We start from the raw sequence: 25,383 nt of genomic DNA, 5'->3' as shown, positions 1-25,383 counted from the left end.
GCATTCAAATTCTCACTCCATTACTTTCTAATTTGTGACCTTGGGCAAATGACTAACTCCTCTAAGCCTTAATTTCTTCACCTGTAAAACAGAAATAATAATAGACTCTCTGCTATTTTGTGATGATTAAATACGATGACCCATCTAATAATAACAATAATTAGTAGATTAATAATAATCTCCAAAAAACCCTGTTAAAAGAATGAAAACATAAGCCACAGATTGGAAGAAAATGTTTCCACATCACATTATCTGATAAAGGACTTGTATTCAGAATATATAAAGAACCCTCAAAACTCAATATTAAGAAAGCAAACAACCTAATTAAAAATGAGCAAAAGATTGAACAGATGCCTCTCAAAAGGAGAAATATGGAATAAGGATGGCAAATAAGAATATGACAAGACAATCAACATCATTAGGCACTGCGGAAATGCAAATTAAAACCACAATAGAATATAGCTTCATATTTATTAGAATGTCTAAAATTTAAAAGCCTGACCATTCCCACTATTGGGAAGGATGTAGTACCCTGAGCAACTGGAGCTTGCACACATTGCTGGTGGGGATGTAAATGGTACTACCACTTTGGAAAGCAGTTTAGCAGTTTTTAAAGAATTAAACATACTTCCCACTTCACTCTTAAGTATTTATCCAAAAGAAATAAAAGCCTATCTCTAGACAGCAGATGGCAGAACAGGAAGCTCCAAAAATGTATCCCCTTACCTAAATAACCATGGAACTTACATGAATCAAACATGTTGGAACTCTGGGGTCTAGTCAAATGCTTTCAGCACCAAGGAGAAAGACTGGTGAAGAAGCTGGTAAATGTCAATCAATTTCAGTGAATTTCAGCCTCTCATAAGATATTGGTTGCCACCCCTCACCTCCCACCTCTGCCACAAAAAGTTGAAGCAGGGTTGGGTCATATTCCAGGCGCAGCTTGCTGAAGCCAGGGTGGGCAATAAGGACCTTGTCCTCTGACCACCAGCACTGTGTCCTGAGCACTGATATTCCTTTTGATTGCTGACAGGCTATCACAAAGGCTGGCAGTCACTGTTTCAACCCTCACAGGCTGAAGTAGCTTCCAGGAGATTATAAAACGCAATACTTTCCCTCCACTTTGGTAGCCAGACATTTATGGAAATCTTTGTCAGGTCACTGGCTGAGTGTAGGAACAATGGAACAGAAAGTTCAGTGACAACACACAATAAGGAACACACCTTGAAAAAATAATTTGGAGAAGTCACAAACAGATGGTTCTAGCCCTCAACAAGGAAGATTCAATAATCCCTAATGAGTGGGAGAAATATATTTCCAGAATTACCACAACATAACACTCAAAATGTCCAGTTATGATCAAGAAAGATCTACAAAACATATGAAGAATTAGGAAAGAAGAGTCCATTCACAGGAACAAAAAAGAATTTGAAGAAGGTATCCACGAGGAAGATCAGATATTGGAACTATTGGTTAAAGACATTATGTCAAATGCCTTAAATATGTTCAATGAACTAAAGGAAATTATGGATGAAAAACTAAAGGAAATCAAGAAAATGATGTACAAACAAAATGAGAATAAAGTGACAGAAACTATAATAACAAGTCCAACAGAAACTCTTCGGCTGGCAAGTACAATAACTGAAACAAACAAACAAAAAACTCACTGAAGGGGTTTAACAGTAGTTTTGAGCAGGCTGAAGGAAAGATGAGCAAACTTGAAATTAATCAGTCTGAGAAGCAGAAAGAAAAAAGAGTGAAGAAAAATGAAAAGAGCCTGAAGGATTTATAGGATACCATGAAACATACCAACATACTCACAGGAGCTCCAGAGAGAAAAAGAGAAAAAGGTTTCTCTAAATATTTATTTGAAGAAATAATGGTCCCAAAGCTCCCAAACATGAGGAAAGAAATTAATATACACATCTAAGATGTACATTGAATGCAGTCCAAGCAGGATACACTCAGAGATCCACACCAAGGCACATTACACCCAGCTTGCTGAAATCCAGAGAAAAAGAAATAATTTGGAGAGTAGCAAGAGAGAAATGGCTTGTTATATAGAAGAGATCTTTGATAAGGTTAAAAACTGACTTCCAAAAAAATACCTTTAAGGTCAGAAAGCAGTTGGATATTAAAAGTTCTGGGGGAAAATGGTAACCAAGAATTCTGTATCCATCAAAACTATCTTTCAAGAATGAAAGATAAATTAAGATCTAGTTCAACCATTGTGGAAAACAGTGTGGCGATTCCTCAAGGATCTAGAACTAGAAATACCATTTGACCTAGCCATCCCATTACTGGGGATATACCCAAAGGATTATAAGTCATGCTGCTATAAAGACACATGCACACGTATGTTTATTGCGGCACTATTCACAATAGCAAAGTCTTGGAATCAACTCAAATGTCCATCAGTGACAGACTGGATTAAGAAAATGTGGCACAGATACACCAAGGAATACTATTCAGCCATAAAAAAGGATGAGTTCGTGTCCTTTGTAGGGACATGGATGCAGCTGGAAACCATCATTCTCAGCAAACTATCGCAAGAACAGAAAACCAAATACCGCATGTTCTCACTCATAGGTGGGAACTGAACAATGAGATCACTTGGACACAGGAAGGGGAACATCACATACCCAGTCCTATTGTGGGGAGCGGGGAGGGTGGAAGGTATATTAGGAGATATACCTAATGTAAATGACGAGTTAATGGGTGCAGCACACCAACATGGCACATGTATACATATGTAACAAACCTGCATGTTGTGCACATGTATCCTAGAACTTAAAGTATAATAATAATAAAAAAAATATTTCTATAGAAACAAAAGCTGAAGAAATTCATTATCAGTAGACCTGCCCTAGAAGAAATGCTGAAAAGAGTCTTTCAGGTTGAGATAAAAGTATACAGACAGTAAATTGATGACACAATTAAAAATAAAGAACACAGATAAAGGCCACTACATAGGTAAGTATGAAAGTCCATATTATCATATTTTATTGGGGTTGTAACTTCTCTCTTTTTCCTATATGACAATAGGCAAGTGTATAAAACAATAATTTTAAATATATATTAATGGATATACAATGTATAAAAATGTATACTGTGACAGTAATACTAAAAAGGGGAAAGAAAAGAGATGTATAGAATGAGAGTGTTTGTATACAATTGAAGCTGGGTTGATATTATTCAAACTACCTTGTTACAAATTTAAGATGTTAATTGTAATTCCCAAGTAACAACCCAGAAATAACTAAAATCATACAGTAAAAGAAACAAGGGAATCAAAGTGATACACTGCAAAAAAATTACCAAATACAAAAAAGAACAGTATAGAGAAACCGAGGAACAAAAAAATAGGACATGCAGAAAAAAAATGGCAGAAATAAATCTTTATTTATTAGTTAGCAGGTTAAATGTAAGTGGATTAAACTCTCCTGTTTAATCTATTTAAAGTTTAAACATGAGAAGGCACAAACTGGATGACTGGATATAACCCAGCATCCATACATATGCTACAAGAGAATCACTTAGATATAAGGATACAAAAGAGCTGGAAGTAAAAGGACAGAGAAAATATTCCATGCAAATAGTAACATAAAAGAGACTTTAAATCTAACAAGTTTACAAGAGACAAAGAAGGACATTATATTGATACAAAGTTTGATGCTGCAAGAGGATATAACAATTATAAATTCATACACACCTAACACAGCCCTAAAATATATGAAGCAAAAATGGACATTTCTACAATAGTAGTTAGATACTTAGATGCCCAACTATCAAAAATGGATAGAACAACTCGAGGGAATAAGACACTTGAACACCACAAACCAGTCAGACACGTACAAAACACTGCTCAAGAAGAGCGGAGCACACATTCTTCTCAAGGGCACACAGAACATTCTTCACGATAAATCATTTGTTAGGTTACACAATAAGTCTTAATACATGTAAAAATATTGAACTCTTACAAAATATCTTTCCTAATCAAAATGGAATGAGACTAGAAATCAATAACAGAAAGAAAACTGGAAAATCCACAAATATATGAAAATGAACTAGCACACTCTTAAACAATTAATGGGTCAAAGAAGAACACACAAGAGAAACTAGAAAATACCTTTAGTCAAAGGAAAATAAAAACACAACATACCAAAACTTATGAGATGCGGGAAAAGTAGTGCTAAGAAAGAGTTTACAGGTGTAAATACATACATCAGAAAAGAATAAAGTCTTCAAATCAGTAACCTACGTTGTACACCTTAAGGAACTAGATTAAAAAGCAATCTAAACCCAAAACTGTAAGAAGGAAGTAATAATAAAGATTAGAACAGAAATAAATGAAATAGAGACCAGAAAAACAATACAGAAAATAAGCAAAATCAAATTTTGTTTTCTTGAAAATATCAACAAAATTAACAAACCTTTAGCTGGACTGACCAAGACACAAAAAGTGAAGGCTCAAATTACTAGAATGAGAAATCAAAGGGAGACATTATACCAATCTTACAGAAATAAAAAGCATCATAAGAAAATATATGATAAATGACATGGCAACAGATTTGATAACTAGGTAAAGTGAACAAATTCCAAGAAACACACAATCTCCCAAAACTCACTCATGGAGGAATAGAAAATTTGAATAGATATGTAACTAGTAAGGAAACTGAATCAGTAATCAAAATCTTTCCAGTAAAGAAAAGCCCAGGGCTGAATGGTTTCACTGGTGAATTCTACCAAACATTAGAAGGGAAATTAACACCATTTTTTCTCAAATTCTTCCAAAAAAACTGAAAAGAGAACACCTCTTCAACTCCCTCCATAAGGCCAGCATTTACTCTGACACCAAAGCCAGACAAAGATACTATAGCAAAAGAAAACTACAGACCAATATTCCTTATGAAAACGGATGCAAAAGTCCTCAAGAAAATACTAGCAAACTGATTTCAGCAGCATTTTAAGAAGATTACATACCATGACCAAGTGGGATTAATTCTTGGAATGCAAGGTAGTTCACCTATGAAGATCAATCCATGTAGCACACCACGTTAATGGAATGAAGAGAAAAACACATGGTCATCTCATTTAATACAGAAAAAGAATTTGACAAAATTCAATATCCTTTCATGATTAAAAAGCACTCAAAGTAATAGAAGGGAGTATCATCTATATAATAAAGACCATATTTGAAAAACCCACAGCTAACATACTCACTGGTGAAAGATTGAAAGCTTTTCCCCTGAGATCAGCAGCAAAATGAGGATGCTTGCTTTCACCACTTCCATTCAATATAATATAGTAGTACCTCCTTACCCATGGGTGGGGCGCGGGGCGGGGGTTGTTCCAAGGCTCCCAGTGAATGCCTGAAACCACATATAGGGCTGAAGCCTACACTGTGCTCCTTGACTTATGATATGATTACATCCCAAGAACCCATTATAAATTGAAAATGTTAAGTCATAAATGCATTTATTTTACCTAACATACGGAACATCAGTGCTTAGCCTAGGCTATCTTAAATGTTCTCAGAATATTTACATTAACCTACAGTTGGGCAAACTCATCTAACACAAAGCCTATTTTATACTAAAGTTTTGAATGTCTAATACAATTTATTAAATATTGTACTGAATGTGAAAAACAGAATTTTGTAAGGGTACACAAAGTGTAATTTCTAATGAATTCGTATCACTTTTACATCATCATAAAGTCAAAAAATCCTAAGTTGAAGCATCACAAGTCTGGGACCATCTACATATTCTATGCTTTTTCTGATAACACCAGTGGCTACTGAGTGACTAATGGGTGGGCAGTGCATACATCTTGGATATCCTGGACAAAGGGATGAATCACATATCAGGTGGGATGGAGTGGGACAGCATGGGATTTCATCATTCTATTAAATGGCGCTCAATTTAAAAACATATGAATTGTTTATTTCTGGACTTTTCCACTTAATATTTTCCAACCATGATTGACCATGGGTAACTTAAACTTCAGCAAGCAAAACCACAAATAAGGGGAGAACTACTGTACTGGAAGCTCCATCCAGGGCAATTAGGCAAGAAAGAAACATTAATCCAAATTGTGAAGGAAGAAGTTAAATCATATCTTGTCACAGATAACATGATCTTACATGTAGAAATCTTTAAATGGGCCAGGTGTAATGCATCACCCTGTAATTCCAGCACTTTGGGAGATCAAGGTGGGAGGATCACTTGAGACTAGGAGTTCAAAATCAGCCTGGGCAACATAGCAAGACCTTGTCTGTAAAAAAAATTGTTTTAAGTTAGCTGGGTGTAGTGCTGCATGCCTGCAGTCCTGCTACTCAGGAGGCTGAGGCAGGAGGATTACTTGAGCCCAAGAATTTGAGGCTGCATTGGGCTATGATCACACCACTTTTCCAGCCTGAGTGACAGAGCAAGACCATGTCTAAAAAACAGAAGAAGAACACCTTAAATATTCTGCGCCTCCAAAAGACTGTTAGAGCTAATAAAGGAATTCAGCAAAATTGCAGGATACAAAAATAACATGCAAGAAAACAGTTGCAACTCCATACACTAGTAATGAACAATCCAAAAAGAAAATTAAGAAAACAATTCCCTTTACAATGGCATCAAAAGAATAAAATAAGGATAAATTTAACCAAGTAGGCAACAGAGTTGTACACTAAAAACTATAAAACATTGCTGAAAGAAACTACAGAAGATCTAAATAAATAGAAAACCATCTATGTTCACGGACTGGATAACTTAATATTGTTAAGATGACAATATTGCCCAAAGATATCTACAATTTCTATGCCAACTCTATTAAAATCCCATGGTTTTTTGCAGAAATTACAAATATCATCTTAAAATCATATGGACTATCAAGGGACTGTGAATAGTTAAAACAATCCTGAAAAAGAACAAAGAGGACTCACATTTCCTGATTTAAAAATTTACTACAAAACTACAATAATCAAAATAGTATGATACTGGCATAAACACAGATATATAGACCAATGAACAAGATAGCTTAGAAATAAACCTAAACATATATGACCAACTAGTCTTCAACAAGGGTGGCAAGAATACATAATGGGGAAGCGATAGTCCCTTCAACAAATGGTGTTGGAAAGACTGGATGTCCACATGCAAAAGAATTAAATCAGATCCTTATCTTGCCCCACACATAAAAATAATCAACTCAAAATATATGAAAAACTTAAAAGTAAAACTTAAAACTGTAAAACTAAAAGAAAGCATAGGGGAAAGTCTCCATGACATTGGTCTTTGCAACGATTTCTTGAATATCACACCAAAAGAACTGGAAACAAAAGCAAAAATATACAAGTGATATGCATCAAAGTAAAAAGCTTCTGCAAAGCAAAGGAAACAATCAGCATGGAATGCGAGAAAACTTCTGCAAATTGTATGCCTGATAAGAGGTTAATCCCTAAAATATGTAAGGAGTTCCTACAACTCAATAGCAAACAAAACAAATAATCCAATTTAAAAATGGGCAAAGGCTTGAACAGACATTTCTTCAGAGAAGACATACACATGACAAACAGGTATATGAAAAGATGCTTAACATCACTAATCATCAGGAAAATGCAAATAAAAACTACAATGAGATACCATCTCATCACTGTTGGGCTGGTTATTGTTCAAAAGGAAAGAAGAAAAGGGGAGAGGAAGGAAGATAGGAAGGAAAGTAAGTATTGGCAAGGATACAGGGAAAATGAAACCTTTGTACACTGTTGGTGGGAATGTAAAATGGTGCAGCCTCTATGGAGAACAATATGGAGGTTCCTCAAAAAATTTAAAGTAGAACTACCATATGACCCAGCAATCGCACTGCTGGGTATTTGTCCAAGAGAACTGCAATCAGGATCTCAAATTCCCATGCACTTCCACATTCATTCATAACAGCCAAGATGTGGAAACAACACAAATGTCCATCAACAGATGAGCAGATAATATGGTCTATCTGTACAATGAAATAAGATTCAGCCATAAAAAGAAGGCTATCCTGCCATGTGCTACAACAGGGCTGAATTTTGAAGACATCATGCTAAGTGTAACAAGCCAGTCAATTTTCTGTGACAAATGCTGTATGATTCCACTTGTATGAAGTACTAGAGTGGCCAAGCTCAATAGAGCAAAAAGAATGGCTGTTGCCAGGGCCGGGGGAGAAGGAAACGGGGAGTGGCTGTTCAATGGATAGAAAGCTTTAGTTGTACGATAGAAAGTTCTGAAGATCTGCTGACCAACACTGTGCTCATAGTTAACAATCCTACAATGTAAAGTTATAATTTTAAGAGAGTAGATGTTGTATTATATGGGGTTTTTTTTTGGCCACTTTTTTTAAAAAAGGACATACACTCTTAACTATTTACAGAAAAGCAGTTTTGCTTTCTTTGCATCCTCAGCTCGGTAGCTGTACACAAGGCATGGCCTGGCCTCTGGACACCATTCTCTCAGGTGTCTGACATTCTTCTTCTTGGCATATTTTTTACAAAACAATTATTCTAAACTGCATACTGCCTCACAGTGAGTTACTAGAGGTCCACAGTGCCCAAGGTTTCCAAGCACATAGGCCCAACTCAGCTGACTCAGCCCCAACTCATGCATGGTAGATTGCAAAACTGGTCACAGCGCCCACCCCTGCAGTCACAGCCTTGGCCATGTGAAGGTGCAGCACCTGCTAGCAAGATGTGGAGCTTCTTTCCCCACCCCTGGAAGCTGGACCTGTTCTGTGACTCATTTTGGCCAACAGAATGCAATGAACACGGGCTCCTGCTCTCCCTCCTGGAACCCAGCACCACCACAGGACCAGCCAGCCCCAAGCTGACCGGCAGCTTATGTGAGGCCAGCTGACAGCAGCTGAATCTGATGCAAATCAGCTGAGCCCAGCACCAACTGTCGTCCCATAGAACTGTGAGCCAAGGACATGGTGTTGGTTGAAATCTCAATGTTTTGGGGTGCATTGTTGCACAGCACAAATGGTTGGCACAATACATAACCCCAATTCTCCCCATGAACTCAGTACTGTTCTTCTGAATCAACTCCTCCCAAATTCCTTCCTAGAACTTCCCTGGGGAGGCTGCATGCAACTGCGCCTCTCTTAACATTCGCATAAAGACCTGCAACCATTCATTTGTGCTGCCCACCCAGGTGTGCATGCAGGAGACCTGCACACTGGCCCTTCCTGGGTCCCTGGCCCACATGATCCATAAGTAAGCAAATGATTGTTTCCTGCTGCTCAGTTTTGCAGAGATTTGTGACACAGCACCAAGTACCTGGGACAGGACCCCTCCACTCCTGGCCTTACCTCACAACATCCACAGATGCGGCCCCTGACTTGAAGAAATCAGTGGAGTCTTCAACCTCCAGGACATTGGGGAGGATCCGCTGCCAAGCACTCTGCAAAGCAAGGTCTGGTGAGAGGGTGGCCCCAGGGGAGCTGGGGACAAGTGCCACTCTGGGACAGCAACCCCTGAACAGACTCATGGATGGCCTGGGGCCAGGTTGGGCTTCTCTATGTACCCTCCAAGATGTTGCCTCTTCCCAGGAGGCTTAATGGTCCTGGAGTGACCACCTTCTGGGAAAGAAGGAGCTGCCACAGCCCAGGCCTCTCTGATGCTGGCTGCTGTCCTCACGGTCACCTCACCTCAACCCCCGGCTTCTCTGGGGTCCCCATGGCAGTCCAGCTGGTGGAGGACAGACGTGCCAGGCCTCTAGGCATGGCTGGGGACTACAAAGGCAGGGCCCAGCTGCTCCTTAGCCCCACTCACCTTGGTGTTAGCTTTCAGGTTCTGGTGTCCCCAGGGTGACACCGATGCCCAGGTGTTGTAGCAGCAGGCTGGGGAGAGGGTGGGCCTGAGGGTGACTATGAGGCTCACACATGGGCTCAGGAGACCTGGGTCTTGACCTCACCAAGATGCTAACTGGTCTGTGTCCTATGAAGGGTTGAGTCTGGGACCTATGGAGGGCAGTAGTGCCCAGCCAGTCGGCCCTGTGGATGTGGGTGCTCAGCTCCCGCCAAGGCACCCTGTAAGGCGGTCCAGCAGTCAAGATGGGACGACTGCTCTCTGGGCAGGCTGCTGGTGAGGCCCGGTGGGGCGGGAGCCAGGAGGGGCCCCAGCAATATCAGGCCAGGTCCTCACTCTCTGGATGAACTCCAGGCCATTGTCAATCATGGGCCCAGGATGGGGGTGAGGCATGAGATGCTGGTTCAGGCCCAATCAGAACCAGTTCCCCCAACACCTGGCACAAGCACCCCTGGCTCTCCTCTTTCTTTCTTGGAAAAATGTCATGGATCTGCCCTTCCCATCCTCAGGGTGACCATCAACACCACGACAAGCCACACGCTGTCTGTCGCACACCTGCTGCCTGCCCCTTGAGGCCTCTGCTAGGCTCTCACCTGCTGGCGACACCTTCCTCTGACTCCCCAGCTAATATTTAAGTCCTGGGCATCCTTAAGGGTCCAATTCCTGTGTCACCTCTTCCCCAAAACCTTTGCTGGCCACTCTACTGGCAGGATCTACCTGCCTCAGACCACATCACTTGGGGCCACCAGTCGTCCACTACTGGATGGCTACTGCTAGTGTCCAGGGCCCTTATCAGATGAGAGTGGAGCCACAGAGGGGCAGTGCAGCAGACTGGTCACTGAGTGCACCACAAAGCCAAAGCCCACCAAGCCATCAAAATTCAGACAGCCCCTCAGTGCTGACAGCAGCTGGGTGAGGATTCCGTGTGTGAGGCAGGCAGAGTCTGGACTACGGAGAGAGTCAGTAAACACAACGTTTGTACCATGGGCAGCACCTGCCCAGCCTCAGCTCAGGAGGGCATAGGGGGTTGTGGCCCATTACCTGCCCAGCCCACAGTGGGCTCTTGGAGTGTTCTGCTGGACAGTCACAGGCCAGGCCCCTCCACCAACACCAGGGAGCTGCACAGCCCCAGACTGGCCTCTACTCGTCTTGGCCATGTTCCCTCTACCCCACTGGTCTCCAGATCACACATCCTGGAGGCCGAGTGCAGCTGTGAGCAAGAGGCCTAATGATAGCCATCCTAGCGATGGCCTTAGGGGGCTGCATGGTGAACAGCTAGAGGAGGACTCGAGCCCAGCCCTCCAGAGCCCGGACTCCACTCCTCAGGCCTTGGCTCCGCAGGTGGGACATGCAGGTACTGAAGGCACCTACTGCATAGAATTGTTATCATGAATAAACACGCTGCTCTTCCAGGAGGACCTGCAACTCTGAATGTGCATGGTGAACAAATGCAAACCTGAAAGAGCCAGTCCTTCAAGATGGATCCCCAGAAGCTAACTGGGCCTAAATTTAAAACACAGCCAAGTGACCATTTGCTTTCTAGGGGTCACACATGTACTCTGGGTTCCCCCAAAACCTGTACCATTTTATCTTTGGGTCTTTCAGAGCTCACCTGAACCAGCCAATCAGGGCTCAGCTGTACCAGCCAATCAGGGCTCAGCTGTACCAACCAATTAGAACTGGTTTCAACCCTTCCTTTGAATGGGGACCTGGGTGAGCGCTTTTTCTATAAAATCCCACCCTTCCCGTTGTTCTCAGGAACGCACCTTCCTGTTACACCAGAAGCTGCCTTTGGATGGTTTGCAAACTGGTCACTGGAATAAAGTCTCTGTTCTCCAAATTCATTTTCTGAGAACTTTTGTCCAGAGTACACACTCTAGAAGTATCTGCTTTTCTCATGAGATGCTTAGATGTATTGCCAATGGGTACTGAGTTCCTCAAAGATGCCAGCTACTGAACTAAACCTCTTCATGTGTGTTATCTCCTCTACCAGTCACAACATCCACTGAGGAAGGGCTTGTTATTCCCATTTTACAGATGCAGGACTCAGCTGTAGCTGTTGTAAGATAGCATCTTTTGACTCAAGTCTACATCTACAAACAGATGACCCCAACTCATCCCCAGAGCCACTCAGCTGTGGGCTCCAGGAGGGCTGTCTGTCCAGCTGGCCCTGCAACCCCAGGGCAGACCAAGTTAGGGCCAGAGCAACTGCTCCAGGGATATGTTTGGAAAACAGACATTCAAGGTGTTCCACTTTCAAGAAGGAGTTACTGGCTCTCAGTGCCTTTGGATCACACAAGTGCCTCACGTCCGTCCTTGCTGAGCCCTGCCCCACATGTGCTGTGAACACCCAAGGTCCCCAGCTGTGCCCGCCTGACTCTACCCCTCACCCCCGGGCTCCAGCTACAGTGCCCTCCCATGGCAACTCCCTGAACACAGGGAGGCCTCTGCCCTGTTAGGGCCTTGCCATTTGCTGTTCCTTCTCTCTTGAAGGTCTTCCCCCAGCTCTCTTCTCTCCACCCAGGGAAGAAGGATACAGTGGGAGGGAGCATGAAGGGTCAGGAACAAATCCCGGGAAGTGAGCATAGACGGAAATTCATGTTGAGAAGACTGAGTCTCAGAGAGGGAAGCTCCCTACAGCATCACATTGGGGCAAAGCTGGATTGGAGCCCAGGTGTGCCTCACAGGCAGCTTGTGTTGGTCACAGCCCGGGATGCTGCCTCTGGTGCAGCCTTTCTGGAAGGCTCCAGTGCTCACATTCTAATCACGGGGACATGGGCTTGACACCTGACTCTTTCAAATATTCCAGGAGCTTCTGTTTCACTCGTTAACTGTTGACAATGAGCCCTTAGAAGAGTCAGACTGAACTGGCCAGATCCCAGGGTGCCAGTTGCAGAGGAAGGAGCAGCAAGAAGACAACAGAAAGCTCAAGACAAGACAGAACCAACACTGCACCTGGGGCCAACACAGACACCCACAGAGGGCTGGCACTGCCCAACTCTGGGGAGCGTGATTTGCAGAACACATGTGCTCGGCACAACCTGCACAACTGGATGGCAGCCCTGCAGTTGCCTCTTACCCGCACAGCCTCTGCAGTAACCAGCTCCGCCTCTGTCAGTTCAAGGGCACTGCTGGCTGCCCCTTTAAAGAAGTTCGAGGCCAGGATCATTTTGCCATCCTCCAGCTGAATGTTCTTCACCAGTAGCTGCAAAAGGAAGGATTTCACAGTTCCTGTGGTCAGACCTGAGGCAGTGATGAGGACGTTCCACACAGGGTGCTGTGCCGGGCACTCCAGCCTTGTCTCCACCCTTCAGATGAGGATGGAGCAGGAGTCCCAGGTTAGTGATGAGGAATTTACAGTGGGGAGGCCACTATTCCAGGGACAAAGAGGAAATTGCAGAGCTTATGTCTCCTACCAGCTGCTTGATTTTCCATCACTCACTCCCACCACACTTTCACTTTGTTTTTAAGTGTAATGACTTTATTACTTCTATAAAAAAGGATTCCTACCGATCAAAAAAAGAAAATGTCATTCAGGCACCACATAGAAAGTAAACTTAGAAAAACAACGAATCCTGCAATCACCCAGCAGCTCCCGGAACTGCCACAGAAACACCTGGAGAACATCACCAGATGCCTGTGTGGGATACAGAGGTGGGAAGAGAAGAGGCTGAAAAAGGGTCTGGCCGGCCCTGCAGTCTGCAGCTTCAGGACAGCACTTCAAGCTGGTCCTGGGTAGAGCCTGCGTCCAGCCATCAGTTCAAGGGGATTCTGGCTGCCAGACATGAACTACCCCCATTGCAGCTCATGACTCTGGGATACTCTAGTGTCTGCCTCAGATTTGCTGTATTTAATAACATGTTTGAATTGTTTGGGGCCTGCTTGTTTATCAATAGTTTTTCAACAAATGCTTTCGTTAGGGGCCAGGAAAAAAAAACATATAAAAAGGAGTTATGGATAAGCTCACGGGTGGGTGCATGTCTCTATGCGTTAAGAGTGGCGATGGAAGAATGGCACCCTCTATGCATGCTCTGCCAGAACTGGAATGGGCCTCTCGGCCTGACCCTCGCTCCTTTGCCTTTCAAAGATGTTCTGGCGCTTTCTGCAAGCTAAAGCCCAGCCAGACCCCACAGGGCATGCCTGAGAGATGCTTCAACCCAGGGTCTTCTGGGTTGATCTGTGGGGAGCAGGGTGTGTGTGCTCAGCTGGTCTCTCCTCACTCCCCTCCCACCCTGACCACCTCTGGACAGTGGACCAAGCTCTTGTGAGAGAGCCGGTAACCCCAGCTTCCTCTTAGACACTTAGTTGCCTTCTTTGCACTGCTGTCTTTGCGGGTCTCTGGGCAGACGCTGTGGGTGCCCCGCTCAGACCCCGTGGCTGGTGCCCTGTCCTCCAGCTGCAGCAAGGGATGGATGATAACGGCCTGAACTGTCCCTTCCTTGCTTGCTGTGGATGGATAAGAGTTCCTGAACACAGAGAGGCCAAGGGACGATGCCTGGGGGGTCTTCTACCCCACCCCAGGGGCCACTGAAACCAAAGGCTGCCAGAGGTGGGGACAGGCAGGTATAATTGGAGAGTGCAGTTAATACTCCAAAGCCCACCCTGGGAGCAGCCCCAGGCTAGACTTCTCCTGAACTTTTACTTTTGCTTTACTTTCCTCTGCCCTTACTGCCTGGCATGATTTTCTGGAACATTGCATCAATAAATCACTTGCACAAGAATTTTTACCTTAGATGCTGCTTCTAGGGAACCTGACCACAGACAGATACTCTCTTGCAGCTGCATATATCAATCTTGGATACCCAAAACACTACCTTGCAGACATCAACAGCAGCCTAGACCTTCTGACAGGGGAGCACAGCAGACTGGACACCAAGAGTGAGCACAGGCCAGGCCCCAAACTGCCACGCTTCACTCCAGTTGGCTGGACACAGCAACACGGCTGGGGGTACCGTGCCCACTGGGTTTGTCCAGACCTGTCAGTGTGTGGGAAGACCCCTGCCTGCCCTCTCCCTACCCCCAGCTGCTCATGTGAGAAGGAGTAGTAGAGTGTATATGAACAGGAAGCTACCATGGCCAAGACCAGTATCACAGCTTTGGAGCCAGAATTTCAGCGTTTGAATCCCAGCTCTGCCACGGGCTAGCTTGGATGATCCTGGGCAAGTTATTTAAATCTCCGTTTTTTCCTCTATAAGGATATTATGTTTATACATATATCATAGTGTTGTTGGGCAGATTAAATTTAATGCGTATACATCGTTCTGGCATAAAAGGTGCTCCATCAGTGTTTGCTGGTACCGTGAGCTGTAGTCTGCTAATAACAAGAGCAGGTGGCCAGCATGGCTCCCAAGGCTCTGCACATGCTAAGTTCCCACGGCATCCCTGTTCAAAGAGATGGGAGCTGAGGCACAGAGGCTTAATGACCCCACGCCCAGAGGTGCTTCTGATAGACCACAGACAGGCCCTGAGCCCAGGCTCCCTGGGAGGGCTTCTCTCTGATTCTGGATTTTCTGACACCCACACAGGGTGCCCAGCCTGTGCAGGGGAGAGAGAGATCAGACTGTTACTGTGTCTGTGTAGAAAATCAGTAGCCTGGAGATGGGTGCCTAGCCAGGAAGGGTAGGGAGCCCAGCTTTCCCAGAACAGAGAAGTGGGTAAACTGCCTCGGACACCCTCTGCTCAGGGCCAGCCAGGCGGTCAGGGACAGATCAGGGTCGGTGGTCCCTCCTAGGTCTGGTTTTTTCCATTTTCTCCAGAGGAGCCTAGGGTCTTCCTGCGAGGCCTGAGTCCAAGGACAGGAGCATGGGTGGCTTTGAGCAGGCAAGTAACCCACAGCCATGCCCTTACCATTTTGTCATCATTCCCAAAGAGGATGAGTCCTGCTTTGGTGACCACCCCTGGCCGATGGGCTCCTGGGATGGGCAAAGCATCTCCCTCGGGCACCAGGCCTGAAGTATTCAGCGTTGAGTTGAAAAATGTCAGTTTCTGTCAAGGGAAGAAAAACCGGAAGACGGTGGGTGAGAAGAAGTCCCCGAAGCCAGTAGCCTAGGCAGGTCTGAGCAGGGCTGGGAGGGGGAGAGGGGCCAGGGGCAGCTGAGACCTGGGAGCTGGCTCAAAGCCCATGTGACCCCTGAGGACCTTTCTGTTGGGGCACAAACGAGACCTGGAGGAGCCTCAGTGGCCTCAAGGAGCTAATAGCAGGTCTGCCTCAACTCTGCAATAAGACCCTTCTCCTTGGCCCCATAAGCCCCTTCTCCTTGGCCCATGGCCTCAGACCTCAGGTGCACAGACTGGGGGAGAACGTGCTCCAGGCGTCATGGAGTGAGGCCACCTGCTCTCAGGGTGCTGCCAAGCAGTGGTTGCTTTGATCAGAAGGTGCATTTGCTAGTACAAAGGGCTCTGCATTGATGAGGACAGCAGGCTTCCTGCCACGGTCTGGGCAGTTGGCTCAGGGTCAAGGGTCTGGACAGTCTGAGACTGTGTCGGGGACAAGACTGCCTTCAAGGTTTTCACAAAGACCACCACACACAGTCCTGCCACCCCTGATGCCTCACCAGAGCCTGTGACCCCCAAGGCTCCCCATCTTTAGCATCTGGCCTGCCCATGGTCAGCCTGGCCCTGAATGTGCTGCCCCACCCTGCCTGAGGCCAAGTCAGAGTCAGCACTGGGCCTCGGGTCTCCACAAGCTCAGCAGTGAGACTCAAAATATTTCACAACCAATACAGCTGGGCCCCAGGGGCACTATAAGGGCCTAGAGGCTTCCAGCTATGTAGGACATCTATCGTTTAGCTACTGGAGGCTGGGTAGGTCTGTCATTCCTGGGGATGTTTAAGGGGCACCCAGTGGGAGTAGGGGCCAGGGCAGTGGCTATTTATTATACCAACCAGTTCAAACATGTGTGGCAGTCTTATGGCCAGTGGGATATACCAATGCACCTGGCTGGATTCCAGCCATGCAGGGACATACCTGCAGAGGTTCACAGGCCTCTGTCCAGGCTCCTGGAACCTTGTCGTTCCCACGGATCCAGTTGTGAATGGCCTCTGCCGGCTGGTCCCAGTCGATCTGTGGGGAGCAGGGTGTGTGCTCAGCTGGTCTCTTCTCACTCCCCTCCCACCCTGATGAAGTCTGGACAGTGGACCAAGCTCTTGTGAGAGAGCCGGTAACCCCAGCTTCCTCTTAGACATTTGCAGGAGTCCCTGAGCTGGTGCCCCCAGTTCTGGGTGCTCTCTGACCCTCAGTCTCTCATGGGCTGAGCAGACTTCAGAATGGTTTGGGGAAGATAATGTTCTGTTGCTGTCAAGATGGCCCAGACTCTACACAGATGCCCCAGCACAATGTGCTCAGGCCCATCCCATAGGGCCCCACCTGCTTCTCCTCACTGGCAGGGCCCCTGTGGGTCCCCACACAGCACCCCATACTCCTGAGCTGAGACACAGCCCACAGGCCTCTGAGGTTCCTCGACCGGCTCTTGCTCCAGAGACCCACACTCTCCCTCGCATAGAGACTGCTCGCACTATGGTTGATGTTTTGCCCCCTAACTCCTACTCTTCTCCCTCCCTCTGGGCTTTGCCTGCCCATTCCTCCTAAAGAGGAACAGGAAAGAACCTGGAATGGACCTCAATGAACCTGTTTGCTGCCCTCCCAGGTGCCAGGGTCCTCCTCCTCCACGGCTCTCTTCATGCATCCCTGACCTGGGCTGCCCTGTCTTCTGGTCTCAAAGAATTACAACCTGCACCATCTAGGCTGAACTCCAGCCTCCTCAGGCTGCCCTCTACAACCCCAGTCTGCTCACAGGCAGGATGAGGGTGTGGAGGGACCCAGCACTCACCTTGGCCGTCTCCTTCTTCTGAATCCCCTCATAGGTGGCTCCTTCCTCAGGCTGAGGGAGTCTGGGGGCTTTGCCTTCAGCGATCAGCCTCACGGCCTGCACCTGGGGAGACCGGTGGGCTGCTATCCCCAGCAGTAGGACCTTGCCTCCTTCCCAGCCCCAGGGCCTACACTGAGCCTGGACCCTTCCCCAGACTGACCAGACTTGCCTGGCACACAGCAGGCACCCAAGAAACACCTGCCATATGAACAAGGGAGTCAGTGTGAACCTAACTTCTATTGCACAACAGACGCAGACCTGTCCTCTCTACCTGGCAAAGGTTTAGATTACATAGATCTTACATCTTCTGAGATCTTAGAAGATTATATAAACCGTAAAGCCCTGCGGTATAACACAGATACAAATGTCCATGTTGCTGTCTAAGCCTTCTCTGCCTTGTAAGGAGAGTGGGTCCTGAGCCCCATGGTGGGCTTGAAGGTGCAAGTTTGGAGGTCTGAGATGAAGCAGGAAATAGTTTCTCTGTGACAGGAAAGAGGAAGGTGGTGGGAAAGGAATCAGGGGAGAGAGAGGACAGCCAAGGAGCCTGAGCCTATGTGAGCAAGAGCCTGCAGGAAGAGACGGGGAGGTGCCAAGAACGGGAAGTGACCGAGTGTCAGAGCATCTGAGGCAGGGCTGCCCGATGGAGCCCTCTGTGGTGATGGACGAATTCCAAGTCTGCACGGTCCAACATGGTGGCCAGGGGACTTGGAATGTGGCTGAGACTGAGGAACTGAATTTTTCAGTATAATTCATTTTATGAATTTAATAGCTGCATGTTACCAGTGGCTGCCTTGTTGGACAGTGCAGCTCCAAGGAGTACTTGAGTTGCTTGCCGTGGGAAGCACAGGTAAGCCCCTTCTCTGTACCACTAAATCTCCAGCAAGTCTACTTTGTTAACTATTTTTGTGAGCTGGTCAGTCTGTGGGGAAGACAAGTTTAACACAACCGAAAAATAAAAGGCAATGGCCAGGAGCTGAGGATGAGGGGACGGTGGACGCTGCCGCTGTGCTTCCTGCTGTGCCCAAACAGCAACGGCTCCCCAGGGCCTCCGTCCCTCCTGCCTCATGCCTGGACAGCACCTCTTCCTCTGGTCGTCCCTCCTGCCCCATGCCTGGAGAGCACCTCTGCCTCTGGCTGTCCCTGTCAGCCCACCCTCGGGCAGGGGCCAGCAGCCTTCACATATGATCTCCATCTGTGGGCTCAGGCCCATGGCCTGCTACCCTGCCTCTCAGCAGTGCCAGCTGCCCATGTGACTGAGCCGCCCTGTGGCTCAGGCCATGCGACCACAGGTCAAAGCCTTCCCAGCTCTTCCGAGCAGGAAGCATGTGACTGAGGCAGCCAATCAGAGTACTCTATCACCCCAGCTGGTGATTGGCTCATGAGGAGCACATGACCCCAAAACTGGCCAATCAGAATCTCCCCTGATTTGTGATTGATGAATTCTAGGAGAAAAAGTGTTTCTCTTTTCTTGGAATCAAGAATTAGAGTCCTTGAGCTACAGTGGCTATGTTTCCTCTAATTCAGGGCAGCTAAACTGAGAATGAAGCTAATCACACAGAGGAAAGCAGAATCAACGAGTGAAGGAGAGAGAAACAGAAACTTAATGACGTTATAGCTGAAGTTCCTGGATTCAGCAGGACGTGACCCAGTCCCTGCCTTTAGCCTTGTCTATTAAACGGGCCCCAAAATGTCCCCTTTTTGCCAAACGCTTTTTGAGTTGGGGTCTGTCCGTTGTGAGCAAGAGTCCCTCCTAATACAATACACTGTTTGTCCTAATTCTGCCCCTAAAACCTTGAAGTGAGAGCTCTCTCCCTCCAGAATCCTGAATTTGGGGAACAGATTCCTGGCCTCCAGGAGCAGTGGGCTGGGTCTAGGGAGGGTGCTTGAGTGTGCGTTCGGGTGGGCAGGGCGCGGCCGGCTCCAGGCCCTCACCATCCCTTTGATGCCTTCTGGGAAGAGGAAGCGGTTGTACAGCGTGCTCACGGTGTCATCTGGGAGCACCTCACACTCCTTCTGCAGCAGAAGGTCCCCGGTGTCCAGACCATCGTCCGCCCAGAAGATGGAAAAGCCCCCTTTCTTATCTCCGTGAATGAGGGTCCTAGGAAGCAGAAGAGTGAAACCCGGAGTCTGCGACGAAGGGCCATGGAGGACGCCCCGGGTGCAGGCCCGTGGGCCTGCCACCCTCCAGGAGGCCCTCTCTTCCCAGGGGTAGCACTGACACCGGCTCCGGCGGGAAATAGAAGAAGGAAAACAGCATGTATTGATAAGAACTATGGGCCAGGAATTGTGCTAAAAGCCCTATATGCCTTATGTAACTGAGTCCTCACAGCAGGGATAACAGGTATACTTGGTTTACAGATAGGGAAACTTAAGGTCCAGAAAAGTGAAGTGACACCAACAAAGATCAAAGAGCCTGACTCCCAACAGACCAGTCTGACTACGAATCCACTCTTTTCTCAACTCAAATGTTTTCCCTCTTTGACCACCCATCTGCCTTGTCACCCCCTTTGTTGTCTTCTTGGGAATTCTGTCACGTCAGACTACCTTGGGGAGGCCATCCTTTGCTCCATGTTTATCTCTTTCTACATAGTGTGCTGCCCAGAGCAGCGGTAGTGGAAGTTAGAGTAGGACCCCCAGCCCACTGCCTGGACTGGCGCCTTGGACCCTGCGCCTCCTGGTGCCCTCTCTGTCCCAGCTGGGGGATGGGAACACTGACAGTGCCAGTTTCTCAGATAACTGTGGGAGTGCAGAGTGCTTAGCAACACCTGCTCCCAGAGCCTTCTGTCATCGATAACGTTGCACAGCCTGTTCTGTGGCTGATAGCTGGCAACCACAGGACAAGCACCTGCACAATGCCCACTCTGCATCCCTAGAAATGCTTTGGGCTAATGGAAAGAGACAAGTCAGGCTGATGGAGGGACATGTATAGGGATGGTCCCCCGTGTTTTTGCCCCATCTCACCAGTTGATGGCCGAGGCCCCTCGGTGTCTAGGGAGCAGTGACGGGTGATAGATGATGGAGCCATGCCGGGGGGCATTGATTATCTCCATGGGGATGAACTGGCTGCAGAAGGGCAGGACGTTGAGCTCGGCCCCCAAAGCTTGGTATTTTGCCACCACTTCAGGCAAAGCCTGTCCTTTTGCGCGCCACCGGGAGAATTTGAATACCGGCACTCCATCCTTCTCAGCTTCCAGACCTGTGGGATGGTGGATAAGAAACTGGCCCCTCTCTATCACCCACCCACATGTGGCCAACTCTGCCTTCCCAGCAGAGCAGCCCATGGGCCTTCTCTCTATGCCACCCCCCTCACCCCCCACCCCCAGCCAGTCTCCACTGGGCAACACAGACAGATGCACCAGCCAAGCATGAGGCTCTGGGGACCGCCCTGCCTGCTCTGACTTCTGCTGAGCTCCAGGACCTCTGAGTGCCTCCCTCTTCCAGACCCCAGATGGCTGACCTCTGCCCTCGCTCCTCTCCTGAGGCCTTGCCATCCCTATCACTGAGTTACTGTCTTATGGTCCCCTCTACTGCTCTCTCTGTGATGGGGACTGCCCCCCTGCAGATGGCATTTCTGCTTTGTCAGCTGTTCCCTGATGAAGGAATAAGGGGAAGAAGGGTAACAAGGGCATCCTCACTCCTTTCTGTTCAGTGGGTTCCTGTCCAGTGAGCCTCCCCCAGCCCAGCTTCTTCATCCCAGCCGCAGTTGTTCCTTCCCAGAGCAATGGCTAAATCAGTTTTTCCATCATCCGTAGAACTAGCCTCAATATGCACACACCCCACACCCCACCCTGGGCCCAGATACAGCCTGGAGGGCCCCTCCTCTGCCCCATCACCAGCACACCCTCCTCACAGCTCTGGATTACAGGCCCAAGCTCCCAAGTTTTTGTAGTTAAAGCTTCCTCCTTTATCTTAGCCTTAGAGTGGGCAGCTGCTTCCTGCAGTCACTGTCCCTGATAACTTCCAGCTCTCTGCCTTCCACTCTTCAATACCCAAGGAACACTTCTTTGTATTCAGTTCTCTGTTAGAGCCTCTGGTGTGATGTTTGGGCCCTGATGGGACTGGCCCTCCTCTCCGGCCTCCTCTGTCACTCTGTCCTGGTGTCTGGTGGTTTTGAGAGAGGGTGGGATGTGATGTCAGCAGATTGGACTGCACTTGCAAAAGCTGTCCAACAGTGACTAATGAAATACTGCTGCAGGACATCTGAGATCAAGGTCAAGTAGGAGTCCCAGCCAGGTCTGGTCTGGGTCCAGGGTCAGCAGCTGGGATCAGTGGTCACTTAGTGGCTGGGTGTAAGGTCCAGACTGTGGTGGGGTCAGGGTATGTCATGGGTCACTGGTGGTCAGGTCCAAGACTGAACCCTGGCTGGCATTGGGTGTTGGGTGTTGGAGCTGATTTTAGGGCCAGGCTGCAGCTTCCCCATTGAGGGAGGCTGGCTGTTCCTTAAGAAACCACACCTCTGTGCCTGGCCAGGCCTACAAGCCCCCTTTCCTAATCCTGGCCTTCTATCCTTAAGCCCTGCCCCACAGTCTGTCTCCATCAGGCCTGAGAAGGACCAGTCAGTGTTCCTAGAGGGTCTGTTCATCCAAGCTGAGGCCCCTGCATCCTGTCTGCTGAGGTTCCCAGCTCAAAGGCAGTGGCCCAGACCCGTGATTCTCAAACTGTGCTTCTCCTAGTACCAGAGACACCAGTATCTCCCAGGAACTTGTCCCAGGTTAAAAATTTCACCTAATTCTGACTTTTCCACCTCATTCTGAATTAGAAACTCCCAGGGTGGGCTCAGTACTCTCTGTGGTTTTGTTCTTTTCTTTAAAAAAATTAAAATGCCAGGGGAGAGTGCAAATGCAGTTCCCCATGACCACAAATTACGCAGTCAAGTTCCCCACATTTGGGGAAATTGCAGGGATCAGCACATCCAGAGTACAATGGAGAAGCCTCACCCTGGGAAAACCGCCTTTGTGATCATGGTCTGTCCTCTGCCAGGTAAGCAGAGCACTGTGTGTTTTGACGGCAGCCCCAGCAATGGTGATGCCGCGCATGCCCACCTTTCAGAACATGGAGCCCCAGTTCAGAACATGGAGCCCTTCCCAGGCATGGGTGCTGGGTCAGAGAAGCTCTGTGTGGGACCTGGGACCAGGCTGGGCTTCTCTACAGCCCTTCTCCAGGACCCTAAAGCCACCCCATGATCAGGTGGGGAGGGCATCTTCACTTTATTCCAGAAAAGCCCAGCAGCCTGTTGGCACTGGAGCAGGATTCAAGGTAGACCACTTACCCAGCCAGAGCACAGGCCCTGCAGACTTCTGCTCCCAACCTCCCACCCACTGCTTCCCCTATGCCTGGACGGGCAGGCCGCCCTCCATCGGCTTCCCTGCTCCGTCGGCTCACTCACCCAGGGGGTCGGCCTTCCCATCCTTATCTGGAACAGTGAACACACCCACCACTTCGTGGCCCTCCTTCCTCAGGTGGCCGTAAACTTCCTGGCCAAACAGGCTCTGTCCAATCACTGCAATCTTCATGGTAGCAGGAGGGTTGGAAGGACCTGGGGAAGGAATAAAGCAGCAATTAGACAGAGATTGCTGGTCTCAGAGAAGCCAGCCCTGGTTTAAGACGGGGCAGTTCATGGCACCTGGCCTGCTCTACCCCAATTCCCTCTGTGGCTCTGTGGGTGGCAGGCCACTGAGGGGAGACTGCCACTGTAAGAGAGACCAGATGAAACATGTACCCACGACCCATTGGATCCCTAATGTCAGAATATTCAGTGCCACAGCGGGTGAGCTGGATATGGATTGTAGAATTAGGGGATTCCCTTTTGAAACCTTCCAAACTGGCATGGAATGTTGGGTGTCAAGATGTTTGAGATGTATTTGAGCATATTCCAGTAACTAACCAGTTCTATGGCCTTGGTCAAGTCACCTTGGTAAAGTCACATTTGTTCATGAGAAAGATGCCACATCTCTCAAATGGCTTTCAGTCTACAAATAAGGCTTATTCCTCTGAGCCAGGAGCCACAAAAGGAGCAAGGGGAGTCCCTGCCGAAGGGGCTGTCCAGCTGAGCTGTAACAGAAAAGGGGCCTGGGTGGGCAGGCCTGAGGATGAAGGTGGTGAAAAGTGGAACGGGGTTCCACTAAGGAAGATGTGTGGAATGAAGCCTAGCTAATCATGCATATTCTCCAAAGATTGGTCATTCATTCACCTCACGCATATCTATAAAACCTAAACTACTATTCACTTAATACATTTCTTTAACTTGTCCGTTTACCAAAATAAGTTTTTTTTTGGAAAATTTTATTAATGTATACTTCATATATACATAAAGTACACAAATCATAGATGTGTAGCTCAATGAATTTCACAAACTGAACACACCACTGTCATCACCACCAGAAAGAGAAAAACTCCAGGAGCCCCTTGAGCCTCTTCTACTCACTACACTCACCAAGAATCATGGGACTTCTAACAGCATCAAATGGTTTTGCCTGATATATGTATATGTATCCCCTTTATATGTGTTCATCTTACATAAACGGAATCATACAGTGTTTTGCAGATTTTCTCCCTCAACTTTATCTTTGTGGTTGCATGTAGTCCTAGTGAGTTTATTCTCATTGCTGCAGAAGTGGATGACCTGCAGTTCGTTTATTCATTCTACTGTTAAAGGAATTTGGGTAGTTACCAGTTTGAAGGTATTACAAATAGGATGCTACAGAGATTCTTGCATATGGTCTTCATGGTACATATGTACACATCTCTGTCAGGTATGTACTTAGGGAGGAATTCCTGGGTCATAGGTGTGAAAATTTCCAGCTTTAACAGATGCTGCCAGTTTTCCATAGTGGTTGTACCAGTTTCCACTTCCATGTGCTCTCCATCTTGGTTTGTGTCTTCATTTTAGCTCTTTTCCTAACATAAAATACAACTGTCTCATTGGGGTTTAATTTGCAATTCCCTGATAACCAATGAAGTTGATCGCCTTTTCCTATGTTTCTTGGCCATTTGTATATCCTTTTGTGGGAATCAGCTCTTCAAATCTTTTGTCTGTGTGGTTTTATTCTTATTGAAAGGGAGTTTTTTGTTTTGTTTTTCTGTTTTGTTTTTGAATCATCTAGATTATGAGTTCTTTGTCAGATATGTGTATGGAAAACATCTTCCCTAATTCTGTGGTTTGCCTTTTACATCCTCGTATGATGTCTTTTGATGAACAGACGTTCTTAAACTTAATATAGTACATTTTATCAAACATTTCCTTTATGTTTAGTGGTTCTTGTATTCTATTTAAAAAATCTTTGCCTACTCCAAGTTCATGAAGATGTTCTCCTTGTCGTTCAAGGTCTTTATTGTTTTGCCTTTTACATTAGATGTGCAATCCCTCTGGAACTGATTTTTCCATACAATGTAATGTAGAAGTCCAGAATTTTTTTTCCATATGGATATAAAATTAACCCAGCACTAGTTACTGAAAAGAAGTTTCTTCATTGAAAAGGATTATACATGTATACATCTATCTTTGAACCTTTGGTCAGTTTGTCTATCTTTGCATTTAGTATAGCTTAAAAATGTCTTTTGTTGTCGTAGTGAAGATACATAACCTGAAGTTTTATTGTAGCTGACCTACCTAGTAGTTGTGAAGTGATATTTCATTGTGGTTTTGATTTGTATTTTGCTATTGAATCATGATGTTAAACATCTTTTC

The 25,383-nt window shown here is 46.8% G+C and overlaps 1 protein-coding gene and 1 non-coding gene across 8 annotated transcripts in view; both read right to left on the bottom strand.

Moving 5' to 3' along the window:
- ALDH1L1 (aldehyde dehydrogenase 1 family member L1) overlaps window positions 1-25,383 on the bottom strand; it is an 81,906-nt gene that overhangs the window by 34,456 nt on the left and 22,067 nt on the right. For all 7 annotated transcript variants that reach the window (XR_012431613.1, XM_074033243.1, XM_005547912.5 and 4 more), the window contains exons 2-9: window positions 23,083-23,232; window positions 20,658-20,892; window positions 19,629-19,794; window positions 17,658-17,759; window positions 16,796-16,891; window positions 15,677-15,814; window positions 12,909-13,034; window positions 9,331-9,422 (exon numbers count right to left, since the gene is read on the bottom strand). Coding sequence is in view for 4 of the 7 variants with exons in the window: in XM_074033243.1 (XP_073889344.1) it covers window positions 9,331-9,422; window positions 12,909-13,034; window positions 15,677-15,814; window positions 16,796-16,891; window positions 17,658-17,759; window positions 19,629-19,794; window positions 20,658-20,892; window positions 23,083-23,209 (1,082 nt within the window). In the remaining 3 variants the exon portion in view is untranslated. The remainder of the gene's footprint in view (window positions 1-9,330; window positions 9,423-12,908; window positions 13,035-15,676; window positions 15,815-16,795; window positions 16,892-17,657; window positions 17,760-19,628; window positions 19,795-20,657; window positions 20,893-23,082; window positions 23,233-25,383) is intronic.
- On the bottom strand, window positions 22,521-22,684 carry LOC123572096 (U1 spliceosomal RNA). The gene has a single exon (XR_006696432.2). It is a non-coding gene; the product is annotated as a U1 spliceosomal RNA (small nuclear RNA).

This window comes from Macaca fascicularis, chromosome 2, assembly GCF_037993035.2.
Source record: "Macaca fascicularis isolate 582-1 chromosome 2, T2T-MFA8v1.1".
Lineage (NCBI taxonomy): Eukaryota > Metazoa > Chordata > Mammalia > Primates > Cercopithecidae > Macaca > Macaca fascicularis.
This window is presented reverse-complemented; position numbering and strand designations above follow the sequence as displayed.